This window comes from Bos javanicus, chromosome 21 (genome assembly GCF_032452875.1).
Source record: "Bos javanicus breed banteng chromosome 21, ARS-OSU_banteng_1.0, whole genome shotgun sequence".
Taxonomy (NCBI): Eukaryota; Metazoa; Chordata; class Mammalia; order Artiodactyla; family Bovidae; genus Bos; species Bos javanicus.
Genome location: NC_083888.1, coordinates 45,917,537 through 45,944,251, shown reverse-complemented (window position 1 = coordinate 45,944,251; position 26,715 = coordinate 45,917,537). Strand labels below are relative to the sequence as shown.

The following is a 26,715-nucleotide window of genomic DNA, read 5'->3' as shown; positions in this document are numbered from 1 at the left end:
TAACATTGCAAAGAATCCTGAATTTAGGTTATATATGAGAATGAGTGGCTTGAATGAGAAGGTTGCTTAATTTGGGATTAGATATTATGAAATCTATCTGACATCTGTAGACATAGGCTGGATTATAAACTGCATATCTTGCTGTGAACAGGGACCAGATAAGATTACTGAAGATCCTATCAAGCCTGATGCTCTTTGAAAATGAAAGCCTAATTAAGAGCCTCCCTAGGGAGACGTCAAAGGCTTTTTTAAAACCCCTATTGCTCTTAATCCCAGTTCCTTGGTGCCTTATTCCTTTCCTTTCATTCAGTTCAGTTCCGTTGCTCAGTCATATCCGACTCTTTGCGACCCCATGAGTCACAGCACGCCAGGCCTCCCTGTCCATCACCAACTCCCATGCATCCAGCCATCCCATTCTGTCGTCCCCTTCTCCTCCTGCCCCCAATCCCTCCCAGAATCAGGGTCTTTTCCAATGAGTCAGCTCTTCGCATGAGGTGGCCAAAGTTCTGGAGTTTCAGCTTCAGCATCAGTCCTTCCAGTGAACACTCAGGACTGATCTCTTTTAGGATGGACTGGTTGGATCTCCTTGCAGTCCAAAGGACTCTCAAGAGTCTTCTCCAACACCACAGTTCAAAAGCATCAATTCTTCAGCACTCAGCTTTCTTCACATTCCAACTCTCACATCTATACATGACCACTGGAAAAAACCACAGCCTTGACTAGACGGACCTTTGTTGACAAAGTAATGTCTCTGCTTTTTAATATGCTATCTAGGTTGGTCATAACGTTCCTTCCAAGGAGTAAGGGTCTTTTAATTTCATGGCTTCGATCACCATCTGCAGTGATTTTGGAGCCCAGAAAAATAAAGTCTGCCACTGTTCCACTGTTTCCCCATCTATTTCCCAGGAAGTGATGGGACCGGATGCCATCATTCAGACATTCACTTCCTTTCATTCAGACTACTCTAAAACTGAAGAATACACTTTGTGCACGTTTCTACCTCTGCTTCTTCTAAAGGCATTAGATTATTAGAACAGTAAATCCTCCCTTATCTCTAAACTGACAATGTTTATTGTTCAAGTGTTTATGAACAAATTTTAACACTAAAAACTTTCTAACCTTTTTTCTTCAATTGCACAGGACAGACTTTTTAATGTTAGACTCTGTAATACTACAAACTAAGCATCTTTTAACAAAGTTACCTGATAAGTAATATTTTGTCAGTTTTCAATTCAGATTTGTATATTCTGATTTCAGATTGTGTTGCATGCGATTGCTTATTTGGGTTAAATTCCTGTTGGGATCATCTTGACAGTGTTTCCCTTTATTGAAAACAGTTTTAGGATGAGTGTCTCTATCCTATTACCCAGAGAAAAACAACTGATTCACCAGTTTTAAAACTTGACCGAACTATTTTGCAGATCTAATAATATTCCCTTGATAGTAAATGAGGCATAAAATTTTTTGTTTTATATCTTCTTCCTCTGATGAAAAATTAGTGATGTTAATTTGAATACGGGTGAAAATATTCTATCCAGTTATGACAATTCTGTATGGAAAAGTTCTCAATATTTACAAATAAGCGTTGGCAGCGCTGCATCCCTGATGAGGGATCTTTCTCCAGACCACTCCACAGGGCCGTGTTAAAATTTTAACTTTTAATATGGGACTAAATCACATTTAACTATAAGTTTCTCTAGCAATACTCATCACTAACATCTGAGTCAAGGTACACTTCACGAAGCTAACCCTCTTTGGATACCGATTCCAATCTCCAGTGGAAATGTGGCCAGCCTCACGTAGGTCGGCAATCATCCGTTCGCGGTCCTCAGCGGAACCTGATTGGCGCAGGTGCTTGTCAGTCACACAGTGGTCCTCAAAGCCTTGGTCTAAAAGAGACGCAGTGCTTTGACATCATCGCGGAGCGACCGAGGCGATGAGGGAGGGGTGGGTTGTGAGCGCACTTTGGTGCTGGCGGGGGCAGCCTCAGAAAGTGTCATGGCTGCTGCCGCTGAGCTTAGTCGCCCGACCATCGGTGACAGGGGCCTGGAGCGGAGCTGCAGCCCCAGCCTCTCCCGAGAGATAGTCTGCGAAGTCTTTCGCTCCTTGCATAACCTGGCTGGACAAGTGAGTGAGGTTCTGTGGAGTAGGGGTTTGGGAAGCGGCCTGCCCCTCCCCCCATTTTCCCGTGCGCGGAGGCAGGGGGCACCGGAGGCCTGCAGGGTGTGGGACCCGGCTGGAGTAGCAGAGGCCGGGGGAGGAGCGTGGGCCCGGTAGCCTGAGGGCTGAGTGAGGATGGCCGCGCAGGTTAGATCATGACCGGTGACAGGCTAGATTTGCAACTCTTCTCACCAAGAGTGAATGAGGCTAGTGTGAGTGATAAACGCGGCTCAGTAAGAAACAGGCTTGGAGAGAATGGATACGGAAGAGCTTCTCTGATGGTTTGGGAGGCGCCTGGAGCCTCAGGATCGTTTTTCTTCCAGTTCATTCATTGTAGAAATTGATAGGTTCGTGGGGCCTGAGATTTCTGGAAAAGCGCTCTCTCCGCCTCTTTAGGGTGATTTGCTCTTACGATTCACTTGCTTTTGTTTATTTTTTTCCTTCTGGCCGTAGCTTGCATCTCTTCCCCTTTAAAACGAGGAGGAAGAGAAAAAAAAATTAATCTATACTGTTTCTAGCATAAAGTTGGCTGAGTTACCCTTGGTCTATACAGCTTGCATCACAAGTTGTTTAACTTGTAATTCAACTATTTATTAGTTTAACTGGCTGGTAGATAGCTTTTGTAGAAATGTCATAATAAAATGGAGCTTAAATAAAGGTACTCCTTACACTGAAGGCACTGTTCACTGATGTAAATGCAAAGCAAATTTTAAATGAGAAACAGCTTGAAAATACGTTTATCTGCTTTCAAAAAGAAATCTTTAAAAAAAAAATCTTGGACTTAGGCATTTGTGTTGAAGATAACGGTAACTTCCTTTTTGAAAATAGAGTGTTTGATTTGTGAAAATTATTTTTAAAAGCCTTGGGTAGACGGTGAATCAGTCTTTTAAAAGGTTATTTCAGTATTTTAAAAAATTTCAATGTTTGTCCTGACTTACAAAGAGCATTGGTCTTAGTTAAACATTCATTTTGGAGTAATGGGATGATTATTAATAGAGTCAGCTAAAAGTTATAACTTTTAAACTCATTAGTTTGTCAAGGACTTAGAACTTTTATTTATTTTTTTAAGACTTAGGTTAATTATTTCAGTCTGAAGACTCAAGACCTGTAAATGGTTTAAAAGTTTGAGAACTTTCTATGGCGTGGACATTGGAACTTTTTTTTAATCCTAATATCAAGATGAAAAAAGTTTATACTCACCTATAGTTTACAAAAGTACCCCCCCACCACTGATGAGATACTTTTTAAAAACATTAATTTAAACCTATCTTTTGAAATAGTTTGCATACTGAATTTTTAAAACTCATTTAAAAATTTTAAACATTCTGTAGGTAAAAATAGTGATGTTAAAATTTACTTATGTCACATGTCAAAAATATTTAGAGTAAATATTTGGTTAGTTTTCATGACAGAGTAAAGGGACCATAATAAGACTAAATAAGACTCTCATCAATTAAATGCTAGCCAGTTTGGTGATACTCTTTATATTTTGAGATGTACTGTTAAAGATAATGAAAGCCAGAGTACTATACTTATAAAATTGTTCCTGGTGGAAATAACTATTTCCTTTTGAAACAAGATTAAGGAATTTAAAAAATTGTATGTTGTAAAATGCCTAGTTCCTTCTATATAGTATCATTGTGTTATTAGCTCTCCTCAATAGGAAACATAAAATCAGATGTTAAAATTTTTCTAGCCCAGATTTTGAATTTATTGAATACTGATTTTGCCTCTGGTTGCTGCGTTTTACCAAGCTGAAGAAATATTTATTGTTAACTTGGATTTTTATATTAGTGTAATAAAGTTTTTACTGAAATGTGTATTTTAAATAGTCCATATTAATGACAGACTAATACCTTTTTGATTGAATGGTTACAAGTCACAGAATTCATATATTACTAATAGGGAATTTGTTGAATAATAGTTGGATGTATTGGGGATAGTTTTAAAGTTAATTTGTGACATTGTTAACGTGGTTTCTTCAAAGACTGAGTATCTTGTACTTGAAAGCTTACATAATTCTGATAAATTGAAATGAGACTATAATCCAGACATTCAATTTAATTTCTGTAAGTTATTTTCTCTAGAAAATTTGATGCTTTGCTTTGGTTGAGGATTTGCCTGCGTTATCCCCAAACTGTATTTGTAAATTTGTTATAATCAACTATAGATTCCTTCAGAACTGTAAAAGTATAGTGATGGGTTACTTCCATGCATAAACTGTTGTCTAAGGAAACCTTTATAAGCATTAAAAATAGAAATTAAGATTAATATGGTAATCTTAATATAAAACCTTAGTTAAAATAAACTAATTTTTGCCAGTGCATCCTACACAAAACTTCTTTACACTTGTCTAATATGGACTTTAAATATTTCTGTCAAAGGGTGGTCATACAGCGTTCATTCGTATAGTGCCTTTTGGGGAACTTTGGATCTCTTTGGTACATTGATTTTTTTTGTTTTATTATAATCACAGTTCATAAGATCCTAACTAATAGAACACTTGTCCTTATTTTGTAGAAAACATGAGTAATTTTAAATAAGTGATTTCTGAAAAAATAAGAGTTAACTTGATCCTGCGATGCAGGATATATGACATAACACACATGTCCCTAAAAATGTTTACAGTGATTCACTTTTATTCACTTGAAATACTAAAGATGGAGGCTTTCCCTCTAAAATGTTCACTCATCTTGATATTAATTTTATATTCAGGTTTGTGGTAGTTTTCTATATATAATTTTATCGTAATAGGTCATATATAGCCAATTTATGAGACATTTTCATATGATAAACTCTTATACTTTACTAGAAAATACTGTTCAGCAGTGAGTCTGACCTTTCCATCCAGTCTCTGGCTGTGTATTTCACTATTGTGGAAAAGCATTTGTTTTTAAATTTCAGATTTCCACAGCTAAATAATAGTTTAATTTTTATTTGAAGTAAATATATGCTGCCATGTATCCGCAGACTTTCTAATATATATGAATATGAATGTATGAGTTGATTTTTAAATTAAAAATAATTCGTTAAAATTGAAAACAATGAAAATGTGATTCGGAAGACATCAGAGGAATGATATATTTGTTACGTATTTATGTACATATTTAACAAAAATGCAGAAATTTTGAAATCAGAACTTTCATAAATGTACCTCCCCCCTGTATTTAATGCTCTTAGCTAGAAGCAGTAGGATTTTGAATAGGGCAAGCATTTGTTGGCCCCTATCCAAAAGTTTTTAGATGCTGAATTATCAAAAAAAAAAAAAAAAGCCTCACCATTTCGTCTTTCCTGGATAGTTTTGCCTGTGAGATGGTCCCATTACACAGACCCGAGAAAAGAATTAAGAGATGTCATCTGCTTTTTTCTAAGAATTGGACCTTTCTTGCCTTTTTGGAGTGGTAACTAGGTAGAGCACTTTTATGTATCATTAAAAACTTGAGAACTTTGAACTAAATGGCATGTTACTCTATAGAAATCTTATTTTTGTGACAATCCCATATGTACAGCTTAATCATGTAATTTTTGTGATATTGCTGGTTTGCCCCTTTAAAGCTTAACCTCAGAGACGATGTGGTGAAAATTACAATCGATTGGAACAAGCTCCAGAGCCTCTCGGCACTCCAGCCTGCTTTTCTCTTTAGTGCACTTGAGCAACACGTTTTATATTTACAGGTAAATTTCTTGTTAAAAATGTTAACTCCATATTGAGACTAGAAATTAATTGTAGCTAAATTGTACACTGAAGTATTTGTAGGTTCTGTCTTAACACCTTATTAATACTGTTATTAATAAAAGGTTACTTCAGCCAGATTGGATCCAAATCTTTTAATTTACATAGTGATCAGGACAGTTACAGGAATATAGCCGAATGGGCTGATGTAGGTGTGACAACTGAATGAATGCAATTCTATTCGATTCCAGACTTGCACTGAAAATTCAATACAGTTGCATCTATGGTGGGTTATAATTAAGCAATAAGACACGGCAGGTGTGTGTCATGCTATGATAATGATTCCATGCCTTGGGTGAGTTTGGAGGCTCATGGAGTGCTTTCAGTGGTTCAAGAAGTGGCATTATCCCAGCATGACACATCCTGGAGTGTCTATTGCAATTAAACAGTTTCAGCATAGTTTTTAAAAAGAAAGTAATTTCTGTGACATTAATGTCTCATATTAGTAAGTAGCCGGTCACTATTCTATCATCTTAAGAGTTTGAAATAATTCATTCTTTATATTAAAAGCCAACACTGAATTGTTACTCTATAATAGTATTGCTATATTTTTTTTTAATATTTCAGTTCAATAACCAAACAGTATTATGACCTTACTGGTTTCCACGTGAACACATTTGCATTTATAATTGATAGAAGTTTACAGTTTATCTCTAATCAAAGTATAAAATATGAAGTGTCATAAAGGTTTGGATTGGTCAGTTTAGTGCCATTAAGATATAAGGATTCAGAAGAACTTTTGGTATAGCAGACAAAGGAAGCAAAATTGTGGTATGAAAAAATAATTGGAACTTTGACAAGTGTTGGTATGTTTTGATTAGTGGAGTAGACAATTTTCAGCCCTCTATTCAATGACTTTATGGGAAATTTTAACTGTTTCATGTTAAAAGTAATAGTTAACCATAGTTTTGAGGGTGGAAGCAGTGAGCTGTAGGACTCAGTGGAGGCCTAGTTTTGTGTGTGTGTGTTGGAGGGGATGGTAGTATAATTTATATGATAGAGTTGTATTCCCCACTAGTATTGTAGGCATCTACCTCTTTCAGCTATGGCTCTTGGTAGTTTTTTTTTTTTCCCTTGTTCATTTTCTTTTTAAAAATGTAAATTCATGACCCAAGAAGATGTCATGTCAGGAAAAGCCTGAGTGTTCACTCAGCATAACACCTATATATTTCATGTCTATGCTCTCTCATTCACTTTGGCCAACTGCAGTTTCAAGTGGAGAATCTCCAGTGATACAGTGCTAATGCAGGGCTTTGCTGAGTGAGAGCACTGGCTCTTGTGTTAAGGAGGAAAAATACTAAGCCTTAGTGTTCTGAGGAGGCATTTGAATGACATGTTAATTAAGTGGCATTGGTGCCAGAGGCTGAAGCTTTGATTTGGCACAAAATAAAAGATGAGTGACAGAATGATTCCCTCAAAGAAAATTTTAAATTTCCTCAGGTTTTCTTTCTCTTCTTTCCTTTTTTCTTTAAATAGATTTATAGCAAGTGATATTGGTCACAATAATAGAGAACAGCGAAAACACTTACATGTCGTCAGATCTATGTATGATGCCAACCTTTTATATTTAGTTAATTGATACTGAATATTGCTTTTACTTAGCTGAAATTTATATAAATATGGTAAATGTGATTAATTTTGATCAGTTTGAACCTCAGCAGATGGAATTGTGTTTTTCTCAGCCTTTTTTAGCAAAACTTCAGCCTCTGATTAAAGAGGAGAATACAACTGTTGCTGAAGAAATAGGAAAAACAGAAACAGGGAACAAGAATGAAGTAAATGCCAACTTTCCCATTGGAGACCTGGAAGAGGAAGAAAAGCACAAAGACAGTGATTTAGGAGATGTGAAAAAGACACAGGTCCATTTTGATCCAGAAGTAGTTCAGATAAAGGCCGGAAAAGCAGAAGTAAGAAGTTGGGTTTTGGGAGGCCAAGGGAGTATTTTTTTAAATTTTACTATGTTTGAATTAAGATGCATATACTTATTGTTTGCAGATTGACAGACGAATATCTGCATTTATTGAAAGAAAGCAAGCTGAAATCAATGAAAACAACGTCAGGGAATTTTGCAATGTTATTGACTGTAATCAAGGTAACTACCTAGAAGAAGTTAGTTTTATTTAGGATTTTAATGATCTTTTTTTTTTTTTTAATGGATAACATTAAGAACACAGTTTAATTATTTCACAGGTTTATTTGGAAACTAAGACAGCAAAATTTTATTCTGTTTAATAATAGAATGTATTGCAAAATGGTTTTCATTTTGGTTATACAGAAATCAGATGCTAACGTGAAAAGGCAAATGTTTACCACAGGTGAAGAGATTGTTTTAAAGTTCCTTTAGGAAATGAAGATAACTTATGGATGACAGGGTTGCTTAGTTACACTAGTAAGAAGGAGCTGAGCTACATAAATTTTAAGTCTAAAGGTACTTATGAAATTATGATATTAATACATGAAGTTAAACTTAGTAAAGTTCATACTCCTCAAGAGGGAGCAGTTTTCTCACTGCTCCTTAGCTGTTTGGAAGGTTTTATGTCATGATAAAACCAATTTGTCATCAAGACTGTGGTATCTTATGCTTCTTTCATTTCTTTCATACTGTGCATACATTTGCTGTTTTTCATCAGAATCTCCTTTCCTCTTCACATGATGCTATAGTGTATTTACAGATCTGCAGGTATGCTGCAGAATACAAAATTGCAAAGCACTGGCATAGATCATATTCAGGCATCATAGTAATAATCAGAACAAGTAGTTCTTAGAAAAAATTGTGGAGAAGCGTTCCTAATTGGGATGAGGCATTTTCTTGTTGCCTCTAATATCTCTTGACTAATTATTACGAATACTGAATTGTCAGATGAACCTAGAATTGACTCATACCACATTGGTGCACTGATTCTCTTCATAATGAAGTAATAATAGGCTCAAGGTGGGTCCTAAATTCAGCCTTTCCTGTTATTCACATTATACACGCGTATCTCTAGATTTGGTATATTTTACTGTTAGCTTTTCAGAACAGGTGCGGCAGTGGCAAAATCTCAGGTACGACAATCAAACTGCAGGCAACCCATGAGCAAGGGTTTGTTGAGGGAGCAAGCACATGTGTCACTAATGTTATTCCTCTGCTCTCCCTGCTAACTCTATTATTATAAACCACCAGGGGAAAGAAATTGACAAGAATTGAAATGCTCAGCAGGATTCCTTGGCCCATTCAATCCCTTGCTGGCTTCCAAACAGTGCTGGGAAGAATTGCTGTGGAGAGTGACTAGCACTCATACATTCAATGTCTTCACACCATGCTGAATTTCTCTCTAATGGGTCAGTTAATCTATGTATTTGGAATATAGCTCTGGAATGGATGATAGCTTCTTTTTTTAACCCTTAGCCCCATGAAATGGTAGAAAGAGAATGGAGAGGTGATGGCCCTTTAAACATATTTTGAGGTTTCAAAAAGAAAAAGAAAATGACTCTGTCTGGTATCTATATATAAAAGATAAGCAAATTTGGAATTTTATTCCCACGGTTTGTGTCAGCAGAACTATCTCAAGGAAATTTAGACTGAAAAAATTCAGATGTATTGTAATGTGTTCCTTTCAGGACCTCTCAGTTGACCAACATACATACATTAGGTTTTTTTAAAAGTCAGATTCCCTAGGGAAAAGAACTTTCTTTCAGTATCTTTTACCATCCATTTTTATTGTAAAATAAGGAGAATTTTTTAGGATTTTTACTGCAGTACATGGTTTTACTTAACATCATTTTAAAGATTATTTTATGTTTATATATTAATATCATTCCAACTTTCCCCCTAATTTATTTGTTGATATCTAACTTGAAAGAAATTATACTTTTCCATTTAGAAAAAATTTGCAACAAATTTTCACATGGTATCCTTCTTAAAATTGTGTTTTCTGAAAGGGATAGTCAGGAAAGATATAGATAGCTTTTGTGTTTAGGGATTTTAAAAAAATGAGCATCGAAAATCTAGGCAAGTGTAAAAGTATGTGTTGTAGATTTCAAGGTCTTTTTGTGTGGTATTCTGAAATACAAATGTATTAAATGCATAATCTTTTATATTTGATGTTCCCTAATTAGATGAGCAAGCAATGTCACAAATGCTGTATTTTTTATATGCTGTATTTTTTATATTTCAGTAAAAATACTGAGCTTTGCCTATTTCTATGTTGAAATTGAATATCTCTTTAGATTACACATTTTTAACTTTCTATAATATATAAATTATTTTCTCCAAAGACACAGATGGTCTTTAGGAATGTTAGTATTTGTTAAAAATTAAATTATGCCACTGAATGTTGAGGACTTTTCTGTATATAAATCAGACATTAGATAAGATTAGATGTTCTCTGATTATGTGTATGAGTAATATATGCATTATTGAAGGGTTATCAAAATGTACATTTGTAGTTAAGAATATACTTAAACTTATACTCATCTAAATTCTTCTTAGAAAATAGTTGTGCAAGAACTGATGCGATTTTTACTCCTTACCCTGGGTTTAAAAGTCATGTAAAAGGTAAGTATCCACCACATAATATTTTCATCATTGACAGACGCTTATTCTTAATTATAAGCAAAATGGAATAGAAATTACTTTCCTATAAAGTTTTATTTTATTTATTAAAAAAAATCTTGCCTTTCTTCCTACTTGTGGTATGAAAAGAACGTACAGTACTATTTGGGAGAGAGAATTTATGAGTTTTGAAATGTAAATTTAGTAGACTCAAAGTTTTTGAACTTAGTTTCTAGAGTTGTGAATACATATGGACCACAGACTAGATCTGAAGGAATTCCGGGGTCGGGCCATAACCCTAACAGCATGCTCCGAGATTGTGGTAATCAGGCTGTAGAAGAACGACTGCAGAATATCGAGGCTCACTTGCGATTGCAAACAGGTAAGCAGAGTGCCTGGCAGTGCCCTGTAGTGGACCTTTGGAAGTGGTTAAAGAAATTCCAATTCATTTATTCACCAAATTTTCATTGAGGGTTTGTCATGTACAAAACATTGTTCTGATGGGTAGAAAAGTGAAGAAAGCATAGTCCCTGCTCCTAAGGAGTTTACAGTTCATGTGGTTGTGTTCCTCTTCCTCCCCTTACACTTCCATCAATTTCATGACCATCTCTCTCATTCTTATCACTGTGCTAGGTACAAAGTCTTAAAAGGTGTGACCCTAGTCCTTTAAGATTTTCCAGTGAAGACAAGCATATAAATAAAGACATGCCATTGGGGAAGTGACTAACATTTATTAAGTGCCAGTCACTCTGAAAGTATTATACGTATATCAATTCACTTAATATTTGCTACCTTGTGAGGTGTTGGTGCTATTACCCTTTCAGAAAAAGAAACTGAAGTTCTGGGAACTCAAGCAGCAAGCCCAATGTAGTAAGTGGAAACAGGAAATCAAACCTAGAACTTAACTGGCTATAAAGCCTCAGTATCCTTCCCCATTTAGTCATCAGATCCTGTCAGTTCTATCTTATAAATATCATTATGCACAGAGGCACAAAATACGGTTCGGGGAATTTCTAAATCCAGTCTAGCTGGTGTGTTTGTGGATGGAGGTAGAAGATAATAAGAGAATGAGTAAACCATTGAGGATAATAAGAGATAAGCATTAAAATTAATTCTCCCAGAACTAATTAAAACTACAACTGTATAATAGGATTGACTGGTTTATTAAATCTAATAGTATCCAGTAGCTAATTTTGAGAAGTACCTGTTGAATGCCTACTATATGCAAAGCACTGTTTTAGACAGGAGGGATAACTGAGATGATGTAATCACAGTTCCTGGCTTCGAGGACTTCATAATCTATGGAAGAAAGGTTTATAGTGACGGGGGATGTTAAAGGAAGATTATGGTGGGGCTCAAGGAGCCTCTTTGTGAAGAGATTCAGGCAGTGCTTTGTTGACCCAGTGAAGCTTGAACTGGTTCTTGAAAGGTACAGAGGTGCAGCAGAGGACATTCTATCGAAAGGGAGCAGCAGGAGCAAAGTCAGATGAGTAAGTTATTCATTTTCCTTTATTCAAGAGCAGGAAAAACCAAGCTCCTAAAAACTAGTTTTCCGAAAAAAACATATTTCTAGAGTTTTTGTATTAACAAGTTGATACTTTGGATGTGAATATTCTTAATTGCATAATGACTATCTAAAGTATTTATTCATTCAGTACATATTGAGTACCTGTGCAGTCTGTGAACTGATGCTTCCTAGGTTTGTGCATTGCACAGGCTGCACAGCCATACCCAATGAACAAAACAAAAAATTTTGCCTTCTTAGAGCCTATATTATTAGAGTGAAGAAACAGGCAATATATGAGCAAAATATATAGAATGTCTGTGGGTTTAGAGAAAAATAAGGGAGGGAGTGTTGGATAGGGGGAGGTGGCAGCTCTGGTATTTTTTAAAGAGTGGTCAGAGAAGGCCTTACTGATACGGTAACTTTTGAGCCAAGACCTGAAGTTGGCAAGAGTTAGCCTTGTGAATACAGAGGTAGAGAGAACCACGAGTGCTAAAGCTGTAAGAGTACTTGGCCTAGTTGAATAACAGAAAAAGGTCAGATAGCTGGAATGGTATGTGGGGACAGTGTCCAGATTGTATAGGACCTTGTAGACTACTGTAAAGGTTTTTTTTTTTTTTAATGTGAGTGAGGTGTGAAGGTGTTGAAAGGTTTTGAGCAGAGAACTAACACTATCTGAATTACATTTTTAAAGGATCATTGGCAGCTGTGTTGTAAACAGACTTGAGGCATGCAAGGCAGAATCAACTAGACCAATTTGGAGGTTATGATAATCCAGGGAGAGGTGGTGCTTTTGACCAGAATGTTTGCACTGGGGGGTGCTGAGGAATGGAAGAACTTGGGATATAATCATAACCTTGAAATCTCAGTAACCTTAATTTTACCAGTCCACTCCCTAGAAAGTTAGTTAAGAATTATGGTAAAGCTCTTTTTTATAAAAAGTCCTTCTGAGTTAAAGGAGAAAATACGGCATGTAAGGAGAAGTTTAAATTGAAAATATGACATATCGCGACCACTGAATTGTCAGTTGTCACTGTGCATTTTTCTCCTCCTAAGTAAGTATCAGAGTCTGTCAGAGATACAAGTTGTTCTGTATGGGAACTATTAAATATCTTTATCAGATGAACTTAACATAAAACAACATGCCTAGCCACATAGGAAGCATAAATGGGGCTTTGGGGAGAAGTGTGGTACAATAATATATCCCATAGTGTATAATATGAAAATGTTTGCTAAAGATTTCATTCTGTTTTACTCCTGTTAATTTATTTTCTTAAGTTTAAATAGTTCCCATTCTTTTGCATAAGTGTCTTTGCATGGTATTTTAAGGATAAAACTGTAAGAATTATCCAGTAATGTCTCAGTTTCTTTTCATGTATTTAGGTGGTCCAGTGCCAAGAGACATTTATCAGAGAATTAAAAAACTTGAGGACAAAATCCTTGAATTAGAAGGCATCTCTCCTGAGTATTTTCAATCTGTAGTAAGTATAAGTATCTTTAAGAAAAAATAAGTGTTATTTTAGGATTATCATGTAACAATTCACTCAGATCTGCTGTGTGCAAAAAACTTTTAATAGTTCAGTGATGAATGAACATAGTTCTGAGTAAAGAGTTACCTAGTTCTTTAAAGATTGAGATTTTTAATGTTGTATTATGGACATAATTTTTTTGAAGAGTTACGTCATGGCACATTACCCAGATTCTCAAATTTAAGCCTTTTTTTGTGGCATAATAAGCCTGAATAGCCCTATTGCTCTGAACTTGCTGTCTTGTAAAACAGAGGCTTCCTCTGGGGCCTTATTCTCCATTATCCCTCTGCCTCTTTAATCCCTCTCTCTGCAGACTTTCTGAAAGACTAGTCTTCATTTTTCTCCTTTTCCAAGAACACTAAAAAACAATCTGTGCTGATAAGTATCTTTGTCATATTAGCATGTTTCAGACAACTGATCCTGGGCTCATTGTGTTATTTTCCTCAGTCTTCTGGGGTGATTATACATAACACCTGCCTTTTCTGGGGCTTTGGGTGTGTGTGTGTGTGTTTTAAAGCAATGCCATATTCGAAAGAACTAACGTAAAAGTGAACTAAAGTTTTAAATTTACTAAAACTCTTATTTCTGAAATATTATGTAAAATAACTCAATTAGCATGGATCATTATAAGTCACTGGTGAAAACAGGATTATTTTAGGAATAACAGCGATCTTTCCAAAGTTTCAAGTTGGTATTAGGGTAAGGTACAAAAAAGGAATATTTCCAGATGAAGAAGGTAAGTCAAATAACCAAAGTGAGCAGTGAATCTTAAAGCTCAATAATTTAGAGAGTTTTAGTGATTTACTTACCTCCAATATAAAATGAGGCTGATTAAAGTACTGAGGGCTGAAGCAGGGATTAAATGAGATAATGCCAGTCAGGCACCTAGCATGCTGTGTAGCGCAAGGTAAAACCTCAGTAAACATGAGCATTTATTTAATTTCAGAAACCATTTAGATGTAGCTGTATAAACACGGGTAAGTCATACAACTCCTCTGGCCTTCTCCTCTAATTTGAGATTTGTTGGTGGTTCTACATAAATGCAAAGGCCTTTCCATCTTGAGGATTTTCCTTTGCCTCTTCCTAGGAAACTTCATAGAGATTGTATGCCTTTTCCTACAGTAACACACCATAAGTTTTCCCCATTCAAGCTGCCTTCACTAAGAAATCCTTAGGCAGGTTATTTTTTCTAGTTCAGTTTCATATCTTGTTAATATAATTCTTGTTAACAATAGAACTCATCTTATAAGAGAGTATTATAGAATTACATACCTTCAGTGGATCTTGGCCCTTCAATCTTTTTTCTCTCTGATTTGATTTTAAAAGCTTAACATAGCTCTGTTACTAAATTTAATTGACAAAAGGACAACCCCTTCAAATCATAATCTTATTTTGGGGGATTCTTTATACACGGGGTAGAACGTTTGGTTAAAGAGGTAGAAATAGATTGTAGAAGACCTTAAAAGAAATTTAAGGTTTAAATGCTGTGAGAATTTTTGAGCAGGGAAAAGACTTGTGCAAATGGTAGAAGATTCATCTGATACTACTCTATAAGATACATGAAAAGGGAGAGACTAAAGAAGAAGACAGTATTATACCAGCTTAAATGTGAAGTGCGATCCTGAAACAAGGACATGAGAGCAAGAATAGAAAAGATTAGTGCCACTGACAGGAGGAAAGAAAAGTTGGCAAAGATTGATAATTGATTGTATAGCCAGAATGAGTCTAGTCTTTGGTTAGAAAAATAATACTATCATTGGTAGAAATAAAATCTGGAGGAGGAGATATTTTGGGAGGAAATGTGGACTTAGAGTCAGCAGGATATGCAGTTAGAAGTATCAGGTAAACTTTTGAAGATGTAGGTAGGACTTAACACTTGATATAATTGGGAGAGACAATATAGACGTGATAGGTAGAATGGGTAAGAACATTGAGACTGTCAGAGGCCTGAAGTCTGAAACTAACTTCAGACGCAGGAAGTATTATAAATGTCAACAGGATTGGCCTGTATGTGTTGGGTTGTCATACTTGTAATAAAACTAGTGCTTTAAAAATTTTTTTTCCAAATATATTAAACATGTATTTGATTAGAGGGATCATTTCTGGATTAGTATTTGAAATGACATATCCAAGTTAATAGTGAGCTACAAGCACAAAACACTGAAGTGTTTAAACAAACTGGTTTTGTCCTTAAGGCCTCTGAATATGTATGGTACAGACTCAAAGGCAAAGATTTCATACCCACTCTTCCATAACAGAGGAATGTCCCAGCTATAGGAGCTGCATTCCTTTCTCAGAATGGAACCAGCTCTAGAGCTGTCGTTGTGTGTGAGAGATTGATACACATCCTGCAAATGACCTCGCACATTATTCACCACTCTTACTTTCCTCTTGCTGAGAGTACTCATAATGGCAGTTGCATAATTTTACATGTCTTTTCTGTAGACTCTTGAAGAATAGATATGTAGCACAGTCTTCTAGCTTCCAAAGGTAGGAAGTAATATTGAACCCATTAAATTTCCTAAGGATTGAACTTTTGTTAGAAATCAAATTTATGAAAAGTTTTTAAATGAAATGTATCTAATCCAGATTCACATGTAGGTAAATTCTAAACACAGTTGGATGAGATTATCATGGGTAACCGTGCAGCACAGCATATGAAGAGGGAAACATAAACAGAAAAACGATATAAATTATGTTTGGTTCCTAAAAAAAAAGTAGTTTATGTAAAGTTTTTTTCATTTATGAAACACACATAAACTCAAAAAAAGTTAATGTATATAAAGCAGGAATTACAACAAAGATTAGTATATGTTTAAACTTTTAATGTGGTAGTTCTAAAGATCTTTACCCTTCACTTTCAACGTGGAAAAATTTGAAGGTAGTAAGGTTTTAAAATTTTTGAGTGCATTGCTTAACAGACCATTTAAGAGGTACAATCTTTATGAGTATGTCCAGATAATTACTTACTGATTTTTAAATTATGACCCTGGAAAACGGTAAGTATAACATTCTTCATGAGTATATTTCCATAGCACTTTGTTCATTTGATAGCATTTATCACTTACATGTTTATGTGTCTGTTTTTCACACTAAATTTTTAGCCTCTGAAGGGCAGGAACTGTCTTGTTCATCTTTGAACGCAGAATGTAGTAGGCATTACATAAATGTGCAAATGAATGGATAGGACTTGGCTGATAGTTAGCTATTGGATTTTTAAAGGGATGTTGACTTTGTTTGAAAGCACTGATTAGATGGAATCATAACTCTAGTCCATAATGGTTAAGTCCTGGTTCTAAAGGGAAGCGTGGGAAGAAGGGAGCACTGAGTTAATTAAGTTTTTGAGAAAGAGAAACCTTGAATGGGTTTCTGTCTGGTGGCATTGTGAAAGCATGAGTTAGAGTTTGGAGTCAAAGTTCAGAAACATATCATTGCCCACAGCAGGGAGAAATGAAGGTCTGAAACAGGGCAGTGGGACTAGAAGGGACAAAACATTTAAGGCACTCCCCTGTCACCCTTGACAATCGGTTACCCTTTACAACAGATTAGAAGTAAAGAAAGGGGTTGGTCATGAAAGAGGTCTGCTTACCACTAAGTTTCCTCAGAGCGTGGGTTTCTTTTAAGTCATTGAACCACTGATGGCCTTATTCTGATACTTCTCACTTTGGTTTCATGATACATTAATCTGATTGCTCAATGACATGGAAACTTGCCATATTTTACAGGTTAAGCTGTTAGGAAAACAAGGGGAAGTGTGTTTTCATTGCTGTGTCAAAAGCCACCTCTTGGGAAGGTTTGAGACTGGGTGGGGACCAAATTAAAAATTGAGCCCTTACCTGCCCATAAGCCCCACCACAGTATCCTGCTCAGTTTGGCACAGGAAGATGCGTGTTTATGTAGGCACTTCCATATTTATTCTAACACTTACTGATTTTCCACTTACTAGAAACTACTGACAAGAGGCATACCTCAGTATTCTTTGAAAACAGCTTTAAATCTTCGTGGTTGCAGATGTTCACGAGAAAATTTTACTGCCTGTGTTGACATTTCTTTGTCAGATGTACTAATGTACTAATATAATTTGCCATTCAAGGCCTCGTAGGTCTGTGAAACTAAGAACAAAGTCAAGCAATCATTTATTAGATCAGGGTTTAAAAAAACCACACAGCAGTATGTTGGTGAAAATGTTATTAGCTTCAAGTAATAGAAATTTATACTCAAACTGACTTAAACAGTATGAAAATAATCTTATAACACAGGAAGTTCAACAGTAATGCAGTCTTCACGGTAAATTGATTTATTGGGCTAAATCATGACTGTCAAAGAACTGAGCTCTTTCCCGTCTCAGCTCTGCTTGGTGCTGACTTTTTCCCCAGGCAGATGGTAAGATAGCTACCGTGTTTTCTGGTGTCCTGTCCAGATGACAACAGCGTCCAGAAGAACTGCCTCCTAGATGGCTTTCTCTTAGAAGTGAGGAAGTTTTCTGCAGAAGCTCTTCCCTAATTCCCAGCTGACCTCTCCTTAATTGCTGGCCAGAACGAGGCCCTTGCCTGTTGTGGTCACTGATGACCAGTGGGGTGGAATCGTTAGTCCCCTGAGTCACGCAGACAGTGCCCATTATAGTCAAGGGTGTGTTTGACTATTTTCACCCTGCTGCCTGGTATTCCACATTCTGTTTCTCTCTGACTATTGCTGCCTTACCTGTTCAATATCCTGGGATAGGAATGTTCTAAGAAAGGAAACTAAGTAGAAGATCCACAGAGCTCCTCTTACCGCAATCACTAGGCCTCAATACAAGGTGGAAATTAACGGCTAAAGTATAGTTGTGTATAGCCAGGGACAAGCATGTTCTGACATTACCACTTATACTTTTAATACCATCTTTGGAGGGTAACTTCCAAAGTAGAAAAAAGCAGGTGTCAGTTACAGATAGTGCTCAGTGAGTTTGTGGGCTTTATTTCTGCCAGGGTTCTCCTTATTTTGTTCACTCTTCTATAAAGAAAAATTATTTAGATTTTCTAAGTATTGATTACTTTTTTTTTTTTTACTTTTAATCTAGAACTTTTCTGGAAAAAGAAGAAAAGTTCAACCACCTCAAGTAAGTTACTATATTTTTATTTTGGTTTCTGAAATAGTTTGGTTTTATACCTTTCTTATTAATAAAAGTTTCTACTGTGGTTGCTTTTAGGTCATATCCTGGGATTTAGGACTGGAAGAAAAGGGCAACATAAATTAATGTGTCATTTTAAGGACATGGAGTGACTCAGAAGGGTCAGATAACTATTATTAAAATTTATCCAGATGTTAACTGTAGAAGAAAGTATCGATTACAAAACGCTGAAAAATAATAAATGTTCAGTTTAAATCTCATCTGCTTTCCTTCTGCAGATACGGCTAATTAGCATCTAAGTCAAAAAAGGTGTCTAGCAAAGTTGACTTTAGTCCACCCCTGTTCACAGTACTACTGTATTAATTGAATCTTTAAAAATTCATGTTCATCCAATATTATCATTTCAACATTTAATAAATTATTTTTTACAGGTTATACTCCACTTAGTTATTATAAAATATTGGTTCTATTCCATGTGCTGTGTAGTATATCAGTGTAGCTTATTTCATACACAGAAGCCTTTATTGTGGCTTATTTTTGTATTTGTCCCAGATCTAGTGCAAAGGTATGGAGGAGGCCAGAGCATGGTGATTGTAGGAACTGAGGTGGCTGCTCTGCTGTCCAGGATTTGGGCTTCCTCTGTGGCTCTTCTGTTAGTGCCCAAAGCTCCTCTAAGCTGCAGTGTGGAGTGGACATGCTGGGGCACTCATACTGGGAGACAAACCACCGTGTTCCTGAGTGCTCTGACAGTGGCCACCTCCTTCCCACCCCGATCATACTCTTGGCACCCTTTTCTGTTTCTGCGTAGCTGAACAGAGTCTTTCCCCAGTGTGTGTTTGGCCCAGATCGCGCAGGCTGTGGTATGGAGTGAACAAGGCTGGCGGTGTTCACCCCTTTAGAATGAGAGATCTAGCAAGGCAGCATCTGCCAGTGTAAGGCTCTCTGCACCCTGATTATTGGGAAGCCAGCACAAGCGCTCCTCCCCACAGAGTCTGGGCTTCACCAGCCCTTCCGTCTGTCGCAGTGGATTTCCCAGCAGGCGTGGGGACTTGTCGCCCCTGTGCAGGACCCCAGGACTGGAATTCCCAGATTATGGCTTAGCCTGCTTGCTCCCTCCCCAATGCCAGCGTTCCTCCCTTGGAAACCTTCTCTTCCTTACATATCCATCCCAGGGGCACAAGTCGTGACCTGATGTTTGGTTTTTCTGTATTACCTGGTTTCGTAGAGATCTTCCTTGCAGCTTTGGTTGTATAAGTCTGCCATTTCCAGTTAATTTTCTGTGATAGTTTTTCCACATGTATATTTTGATTGTTTGCAGAGGTGAGCTCCACATCCTTTGCAATCTTGATCTCCATTTTTAATTGTAAAACTTTGAAATTTGAATGTCCCCTTTTTTTTTCAGATTAACTGCAATCAACTACCTTGGCTATTAAAAGAGAATTCCCAGTTACTTTAAGCAATTAAACTTTTTTTTTTTTTAACTATTGACTATGAGAATAGGCAGTTGAAAAAACGTTTTTATGACCCTTTCAAAGTTTAAAGGTCCAAGATAGCTTAGTCATTAGAAAATCAAAAGAAAGAAATCCTTAAGCCTTGTTGTCTTATGTCTTTAAATTTATAGCATAGTCAACATATATGGTTCAATTTAAAAATTATTCTCATGAGAAAAGTTATTTACCATGCTTTTGGATATTTTATGTATTTATAGTACATTTAGCACTTTACCTGCATTAAAAGTCTTACTCAGCAATTTATGTTATTGTTTACAGCAGAACTATTCACTGGCTGAACTTGATGAGAAAATTAGTGCCCTCAAACAAGCTCTGCTCAGAAAATCAAGAGAAACAGAATCCATGGCAACACGTCACCTTCCATGAAAAGCTCCTCTCATTCTCATTGTCATTTTATTTTTTTTAGATATGTGTAACTTACATATCCATTTAATTAATTGCAGCGTTTTTATTAATAGTAGACTTACCTCTGAAATCAAGGTTCATTTTCATGTGAGTCCACTTTGCAGCAAGCAGTCTTTAAATATTCCAGTATACTTTAAGATAGTTAATGCGTTGAAAGTAGCATTGTTGGAATTTATTCCCTTCTGTTTTAAAGGAGGTATTTTGAACATTGAAAACCTTAATTAGAAAGTACATCTTTGTGTGTATGTGTGTTTATCACAGAAAGGTTTATTTTGAATAGTGATGTTTAAGAAGACTTTATATTTTTAACATTGATGTTAACCAGTTTTAGTTTAAAACAGTAATTTGTACATAATAGGCATTCAATAAAAGTTTGACATGAATTTTAAGTGCATATATTCTTTTCCAAGTGTCAATTTAATCTAAATAAATAGATCAAACCTTTTAGGGGCTTCCCAGGTGGTGCTGCTGCTGCTAAGTCGCTTCAGTCATGTCCGACTCTGCGCGACCCCATAGACAGCAGCCCACCAGGCTCCCCCGTCCCTGGGATTCTCCAGGCAAGAACACTGGAGTGGGTTGCCATTTCCTTCTCCAATGCATGAAAGTGAAAAGTGAAAGTGAAGTCGCTTCAGTCGTGTCTGACTCTTAGCGACCCCATGGACTGCAGCCCACCAGGCTCTTCTGTCCATGGGATTTTCCAGGCAGGAGGACTGGAGTGGGGTGCCATTGCCTTCTCCTTCCAGGTAATGCAGTGGTGAGGATTCCGCCTGTCAGTGCAGGAAGCTCAAGAGAGGTGGGTTCCATCCCTGGGTTGGGAAGATCCCCTGGAGAAGGAAATGGCAACCCACTCCACTATTCTTGCCTAGGAAATTCCATGGACAGAAGAGCCTGGCAGGCTACAGTTCATGGGGTCTCAGAGAGTCAGACATGACTGAGCACAGCACACACACATATCTTTTATTCTTATTGACTATGTGACCTTAAGCAAGTTACTTAATCTCTCACTGGGCGTTAATTACCTTATCTGTAAAATGTTAGGATAATACATTTGTAATGAACAATACATTTGTAATGAACATTACAAATGTTCATTTGTAATGTTCTAATTTGTAATGAACTACATTTGTAATGAACAATAGTTGAGATACGCATGTACAGCTTTTGAGCCTGTCTGACATAAAGGAAGTGCTTAGTAAATGTTATTACTGTTGACTAAAACTAAGTCTTTGGAAAGTAGTTAAGATATTACAACTTACATAGTCCCTTTTCCTTGAGCACCTCCCCTCTTTGGACTGCCCCAGTTTTATATTAGGCAGTACATATATTTCCATAGTTCCAAATTAAACATTTAAATGCCCATATACCTATGATCAATTAATCAGTGACACAGGAGGCAAGAATATACAGTGGAGAAAAGCCAGTCTCTTCAAGTGAAACTGGAACATTTCCTCATAGAGTATACAAGAATAAAAATGGTTAAAAGGCCTAAATATAAGACATGTTGATATATGGCAAAACCAATACAATATTGTAAAGTTAAAAAACGAAACAAAACCATAAAACTCTGAGAACATAGGCGAAACAGTCTTTAACATAAGTTGTATAGCAATGTTTTCTTGGATCAATCTCCCAATACAAGAGAAATAAAGAAACAAACAGATGGAACCTAGTTAAACTACAAGTTTTTGCATAGCAAAGAAAACCATCAACAAAAAGACAACGTATGGAATGGGAGAAGACATTTGCAAAAGGATGTGACTGACGGGTTAATATTCAAAATATCCAAACTGCTCATAGAACTCTTATCAAAATATCCAATCAAACAATGGGCAAGCAACTTGAACAGACATTTTTCTGAAGAAGGCAGATAGTCAACAGGTGCATGAAAGATACTCAACATTGTTATTTCCTAAGTAATTATTAGCAAAATGCAAATCAGAACCACAATGGGATAACTCTCCTGTCAGAATGGCTGTCATTAAAAAGAAATACTGGAGAGGCTGTGGAGAAAAGAGAACCTTCATACACTTGTTTGGAATGTAAACTGGTGTGGTACTGCAGAGGTTCCTTAAAAAAACCTGAGAACTACCATGATCCTGTAACTCCTCTCCTGGCTATATTTCCAGAGAAAACACACCAAAAAAGATAACATGCACCCTAGTGTTTACAGCAGCATTATACACAATAGCCAAGAAATGGAAGCAACCTAAGTGCCCATCAACAGTGCTGAAAACGACGTGTATATATACAGTGGAATATTAGCCCTAAGAAAATGGAGTAACTGCCATTTGCAGCAACATGAGTAGACCTGGAGAATATTATGCTTACTGAAGACCTGGAGACTTGGAGAACATTATGCTTAGTGAAGTCAAACACAGAAAGACAAAACTTATAATATCACTTACGTGAAATCTAAAAAATATATAAATGAATATATATAAAACAAACAGACTCACGGACCTAGAAAACAAACCTGCAGTTATCAAAGGTGAGAGGGATGTGAGAAGAGACAATTTAAGGATGTGGGATTAACAACAGATGGGAACTACTAAGTGTAAAACAGAAGCAATAAGGATAAGTGCCCTGTACAGCATAGGAAACTAGACCCATTATCTTGTAATAACCTATAATGAAATATAATTTGCAGATGATCACTATTCTGTACACCCAGAACACAATGTTGTAAATCCACTATACCTCAACTAAAAAAAAATTTAAAGCAGCCATAATCAAGGAGCAGATATTTCGCTCAAGAATTGTTTGGTTGTAAGAATCAGAAATCTGCCTTAAAAAGCTTGTAAAGCAAAGTTATTAAAAAGGATCAGAAATACGGAATTTATTGCAGAAAATATAGCTCGACATTGTGGCGTCCAGAAAGTCCCCAGCAGATTTGTTCATCTCTTTTGCTGTGTCTCTATCTGCCTCTGGCTCTGTCGAGTTCCGTGTCTGTCTCTGCCCTCCTTGCTCTCTGCTCTCCCTCTCTGTCTTTTGCCCTCTGTCTTCCTCCTCCTCATTCCTTTTCTCTTACTCACAATCACCTATGCATCTATTGTATTCTCTGTAAACTGGTTCCCCTGAAGGCCTCTTCATTTCTGCTTCCTCACATGGGTGACCTGGAGCCCTGTACCCATGACCTTTGAAGTTCCATGGTGCATGTTCTGAACCCAGCTCTATAGAACCTCACAATTCCATGGACTACTGCTTGCTTACCTGTCTCTGTGTTTCTTACCTTTAAGTCCTTTAGAGGCTGAATGTCAGTGGGATCGGGGGTCTTAGTCAGTTGTGGCCAGGTCGATGGGGCAGAACCTCTTCATAGAAATATGCTGTGTACACACGACCTTGCACCATCATTTGTAGAGGCCTTAAAAATGGGGTCACCTGGTTAAAAAAAAAATGGGACTTTAAAACTATTCCCAAGAACGACACGTGGATGAACTGTTTCCACTAATGTCTATAATCTTGCTTAATGTGATCCGGTATTACAGGAACAGTGACAAATGCCTGCCCTTCAGTCTCTATCTGGTGTTCATAATCACCGTCCTGCCAGAATGACCACCTCTGGGTTTATTGGCATGTTTTACTACCGTTACATCAGCAATACAATAGGAGAAACCTCAAGAAAAAGGATCAGTTGAAAAAGGAGGATGACTTAAGAGGTGGCGAAGAAACTTAAAAAATAGGATCATTAACTGATCATTGGTCTGCCCCTAAAATAAATACCCCAAATCTGTTTCTTGGCTCTTAGCAAAGTAAGTTCCTAACTCACACCTGCCAGTCCTAGGATCTGGCCATTAGAAGGATTTCCTTTTTCAATTGTCCTTTCAGACCTGCTCTTCAGAAGGGCATTAGAGAGTCCTTCTCTCTCCAGTAAGTATTGTCTGGTGCCAGCATGCTTTCCTACTTGAGTTGGAGCCTCCAGAAGAGGCCAGGATGCACCATGTTGGTATGAGTTGGTATAACTGCTTAAGACTACAGTTCTGGTGGTGACTGCCCAGTATGTTAGCAGGCTCTCAATCATTGTCTTTCTTGAGTGTGTCACTGACTGAAAGGTGATGCCAGGAATTTCTGAGGGAAATAGAGGGTAGAGTAAGCTTGCACCCTTAATCACCAGGCCACCTAATGACCATTCCTTCAGGATTTTTGTTATTCAGCTCTCCTTAGACCCCATTATTCTTAATGGCTCTGTCCTCAAGAGAATAAAGGAGGAAAAGTGACCTGAAAGAGGACTACAGGGCAGGAAGCACTTCTTCCCTAGTCTACCCTTAACACCCCCTCCACAGTTACATTCCAGTCTAGGGACATGTTTTACTAGAGATTGGGAATTGGGGGCCATGGGGGTGATAGGCAAACATCCTGTGGAAAAAGGCTAAGCTTCCTCAACCAGTCTAGCTATTGCTAGCTATCGTCCTTTCAACTGCCAGGCTCTTGAGCCCTGACTTTTTCCAAATTAATGAATAATATTTGGATCTTACCTTCAACAATCTAAGCAGAAAAGAATATGAAATATAGATACATAATAAGTTTGCAGGAAGAAAGCCTGGCTTACTGCTCATAATTACCTGCTTTTTCCAATATACTTTTAGCCAAACAACCTGGTACTGAGAACTCCTTGCCACTGACTCTCACGTCCATGGGGAATTAACACATTCCCGCATCTCAACATCCGAGAACTTCTATCTGAGGCTTTGGCTTTAGTGATGTGGCTTGGGCTCAGGAGATTTGGGGCAGTTGTTTAGGTATCTCGCCACCTCTTACCTTTATGCCACCCGATTTCTATGGGACTGGGGAATCTCTGCACCCATGCCTTTACCCCAGCCCTCTGCCTCCACTCCACAGACAGTTCTACATTTTTCACTCAGTGCCTGATACAGTCCTATTCCTGGCACTGATTTCTGTTTTAGGGATTTTGTTGTTTCCAAGAAACAGAAAACCAATTCCGACTTAAGTAAAAGGGTGTTGTTATAAAGAATGTGAATAATTCAAATTGCAGGAAGTTCACCCAGGATTGGTTACCCTCTCTCCCTCACACGGGCCTGTTATCTGGATTCTGCATACTGGCTTTGCTTCGTTTGAAGTTTGGCTTCAAAGATGCCTTTGCCATCTGGTTTTCTCCGAGACTTTGAGCTCCATGGTGCTGTTAGCTTTGACACAGCCCTTTGGTTCCAGTGTCCTGAGTTTGTTTCTTATGATTCAAAACCTGGGGAAAAAAGGAGTTCACATTCTCAAGGTGGTCAGCTATCCACCCTGGACCAATTTTCTTTGGTTTGAGTATTAGGATTTCCAAGAACACACACACTTGCCAAGCCTTATGGGGAAAGAAAACATGGACTCAGAACTCTGCCCCTGTGTTCTCTGCCACATTATAAAGTTTTTAGTTCTTTAAGAGATACTTCTTATCCTGTAACTTTAACTGAAAACATTTTATGATTGTTAACCCTAGAGATACTAGTTGGGGTCACTAGACAAAACTGTAGCTTTTTGGTTTCTTTTGAGCAACTATTTGTAAGGACTGGTATTTCATGACTTTTAGTTTTTCTTAATTTTTCTCCCAGGGATAAAGAAAAAATTTATTTTTTATAAATAGGATACAATCCATTATATCGTTCAGTCCCCATGAGAATCCACTGGACCCTTTTATTACTCTAAGATACATTATGGGATCTCAGTGATTTAATTTTATTCAATTTTTCTTACATCGTTTGAAATATTTTACTTTTGCATTATCTCTGCTGCTGCTACTGCTAAATCGCTTCAGTCGTGTCTGACTCTGTGCGACCCCATAGACGGCCTCCCACCAGGCTCCCCCATCCCTGGGATTCTCCAGGCAAGAACACTGGAGTGGGTTGCCATTTCCTTCTCCAATGCATGAAGGTGAAAAGTGAAAGTGAAATTGCTCAGTCGTGTCTGACTCTTAGCGACCTCATGGACTGCAGCCTACCAGGCTCCCCGTCCCTGGGATTTTCCAGGCAAGAGTGCTGGAGTGGGGTGCCATTGCCTTCTCCATCCTTAGTTTCCATATTGCATCATCTTTTAATAAGATATAAAATTCTAGAAAGATACCATCTTTTGAGGTTTTTTTTTTTTTTTTTTTTTAAGGCCTTAAATGAATCCAGTTGAGAGTTTAGATGAGATTGGGCACATTTAGGGTGGTATGGCCTAGACCACAGTTGAGAGTTTAGAATATTTCATTTTGACTATAATGACAAATATGAATAGGAGAAAATCAATA

General features: G+C 37.2%; 1 protein-coding gene across 6 annotated transcripts; it reads left to right on the top strand.

The window, feature by feature from the left end:
* The first annotated feature begins 1,918 nt into the window (after positions 1–1,918).
* MBIP (MAP3K12 binding inhibitory protein 1) lies at positions 1,919–20,869 on the top strand. Of its 6 annotated transcripts, none has more exons than XM_061394940.1 (10): positions 1,920–2,127; positions 5,716–5,835; positions 7,576–7,800; positions 7,889–7,985; positions 10,365–10,430; positions 10,657–10,809; positions 13,315–13,412; positions 18,520–18,558; positions 18,649–18,731; positions 20,343–20,432. In XM_061394940.1, exons 1-9 carry the CDS (start codon positions 1,999–2,001, stop codon positions 18,694–18,696), a joined length of 975 nt encoding a protein of 324 aa, XP_061250924.1. In that variant the 5' UTR covers positions 1,920–1,998; the 3' UTR covers positions 18,697–18,731; positions 20,343–20,432. The 6 variants fall into 6 exon arrangements, with proteins under 6 accessions (XP_061250926.1, XP_061250924.1, XP_061250923.1 ...); XM_061394939.1 differs by having other exon boundaries at positions 20,340–20,429; XM_061394938.1 differs by lacking the exon at positions 18,649–18,731 and having other exon boundaries at positions 1,921–2,127; positions 20,343–20,869.
* The last annotated feature ends 5,846 nt before the right edge of the window (positions 20,870–26,715 follow it).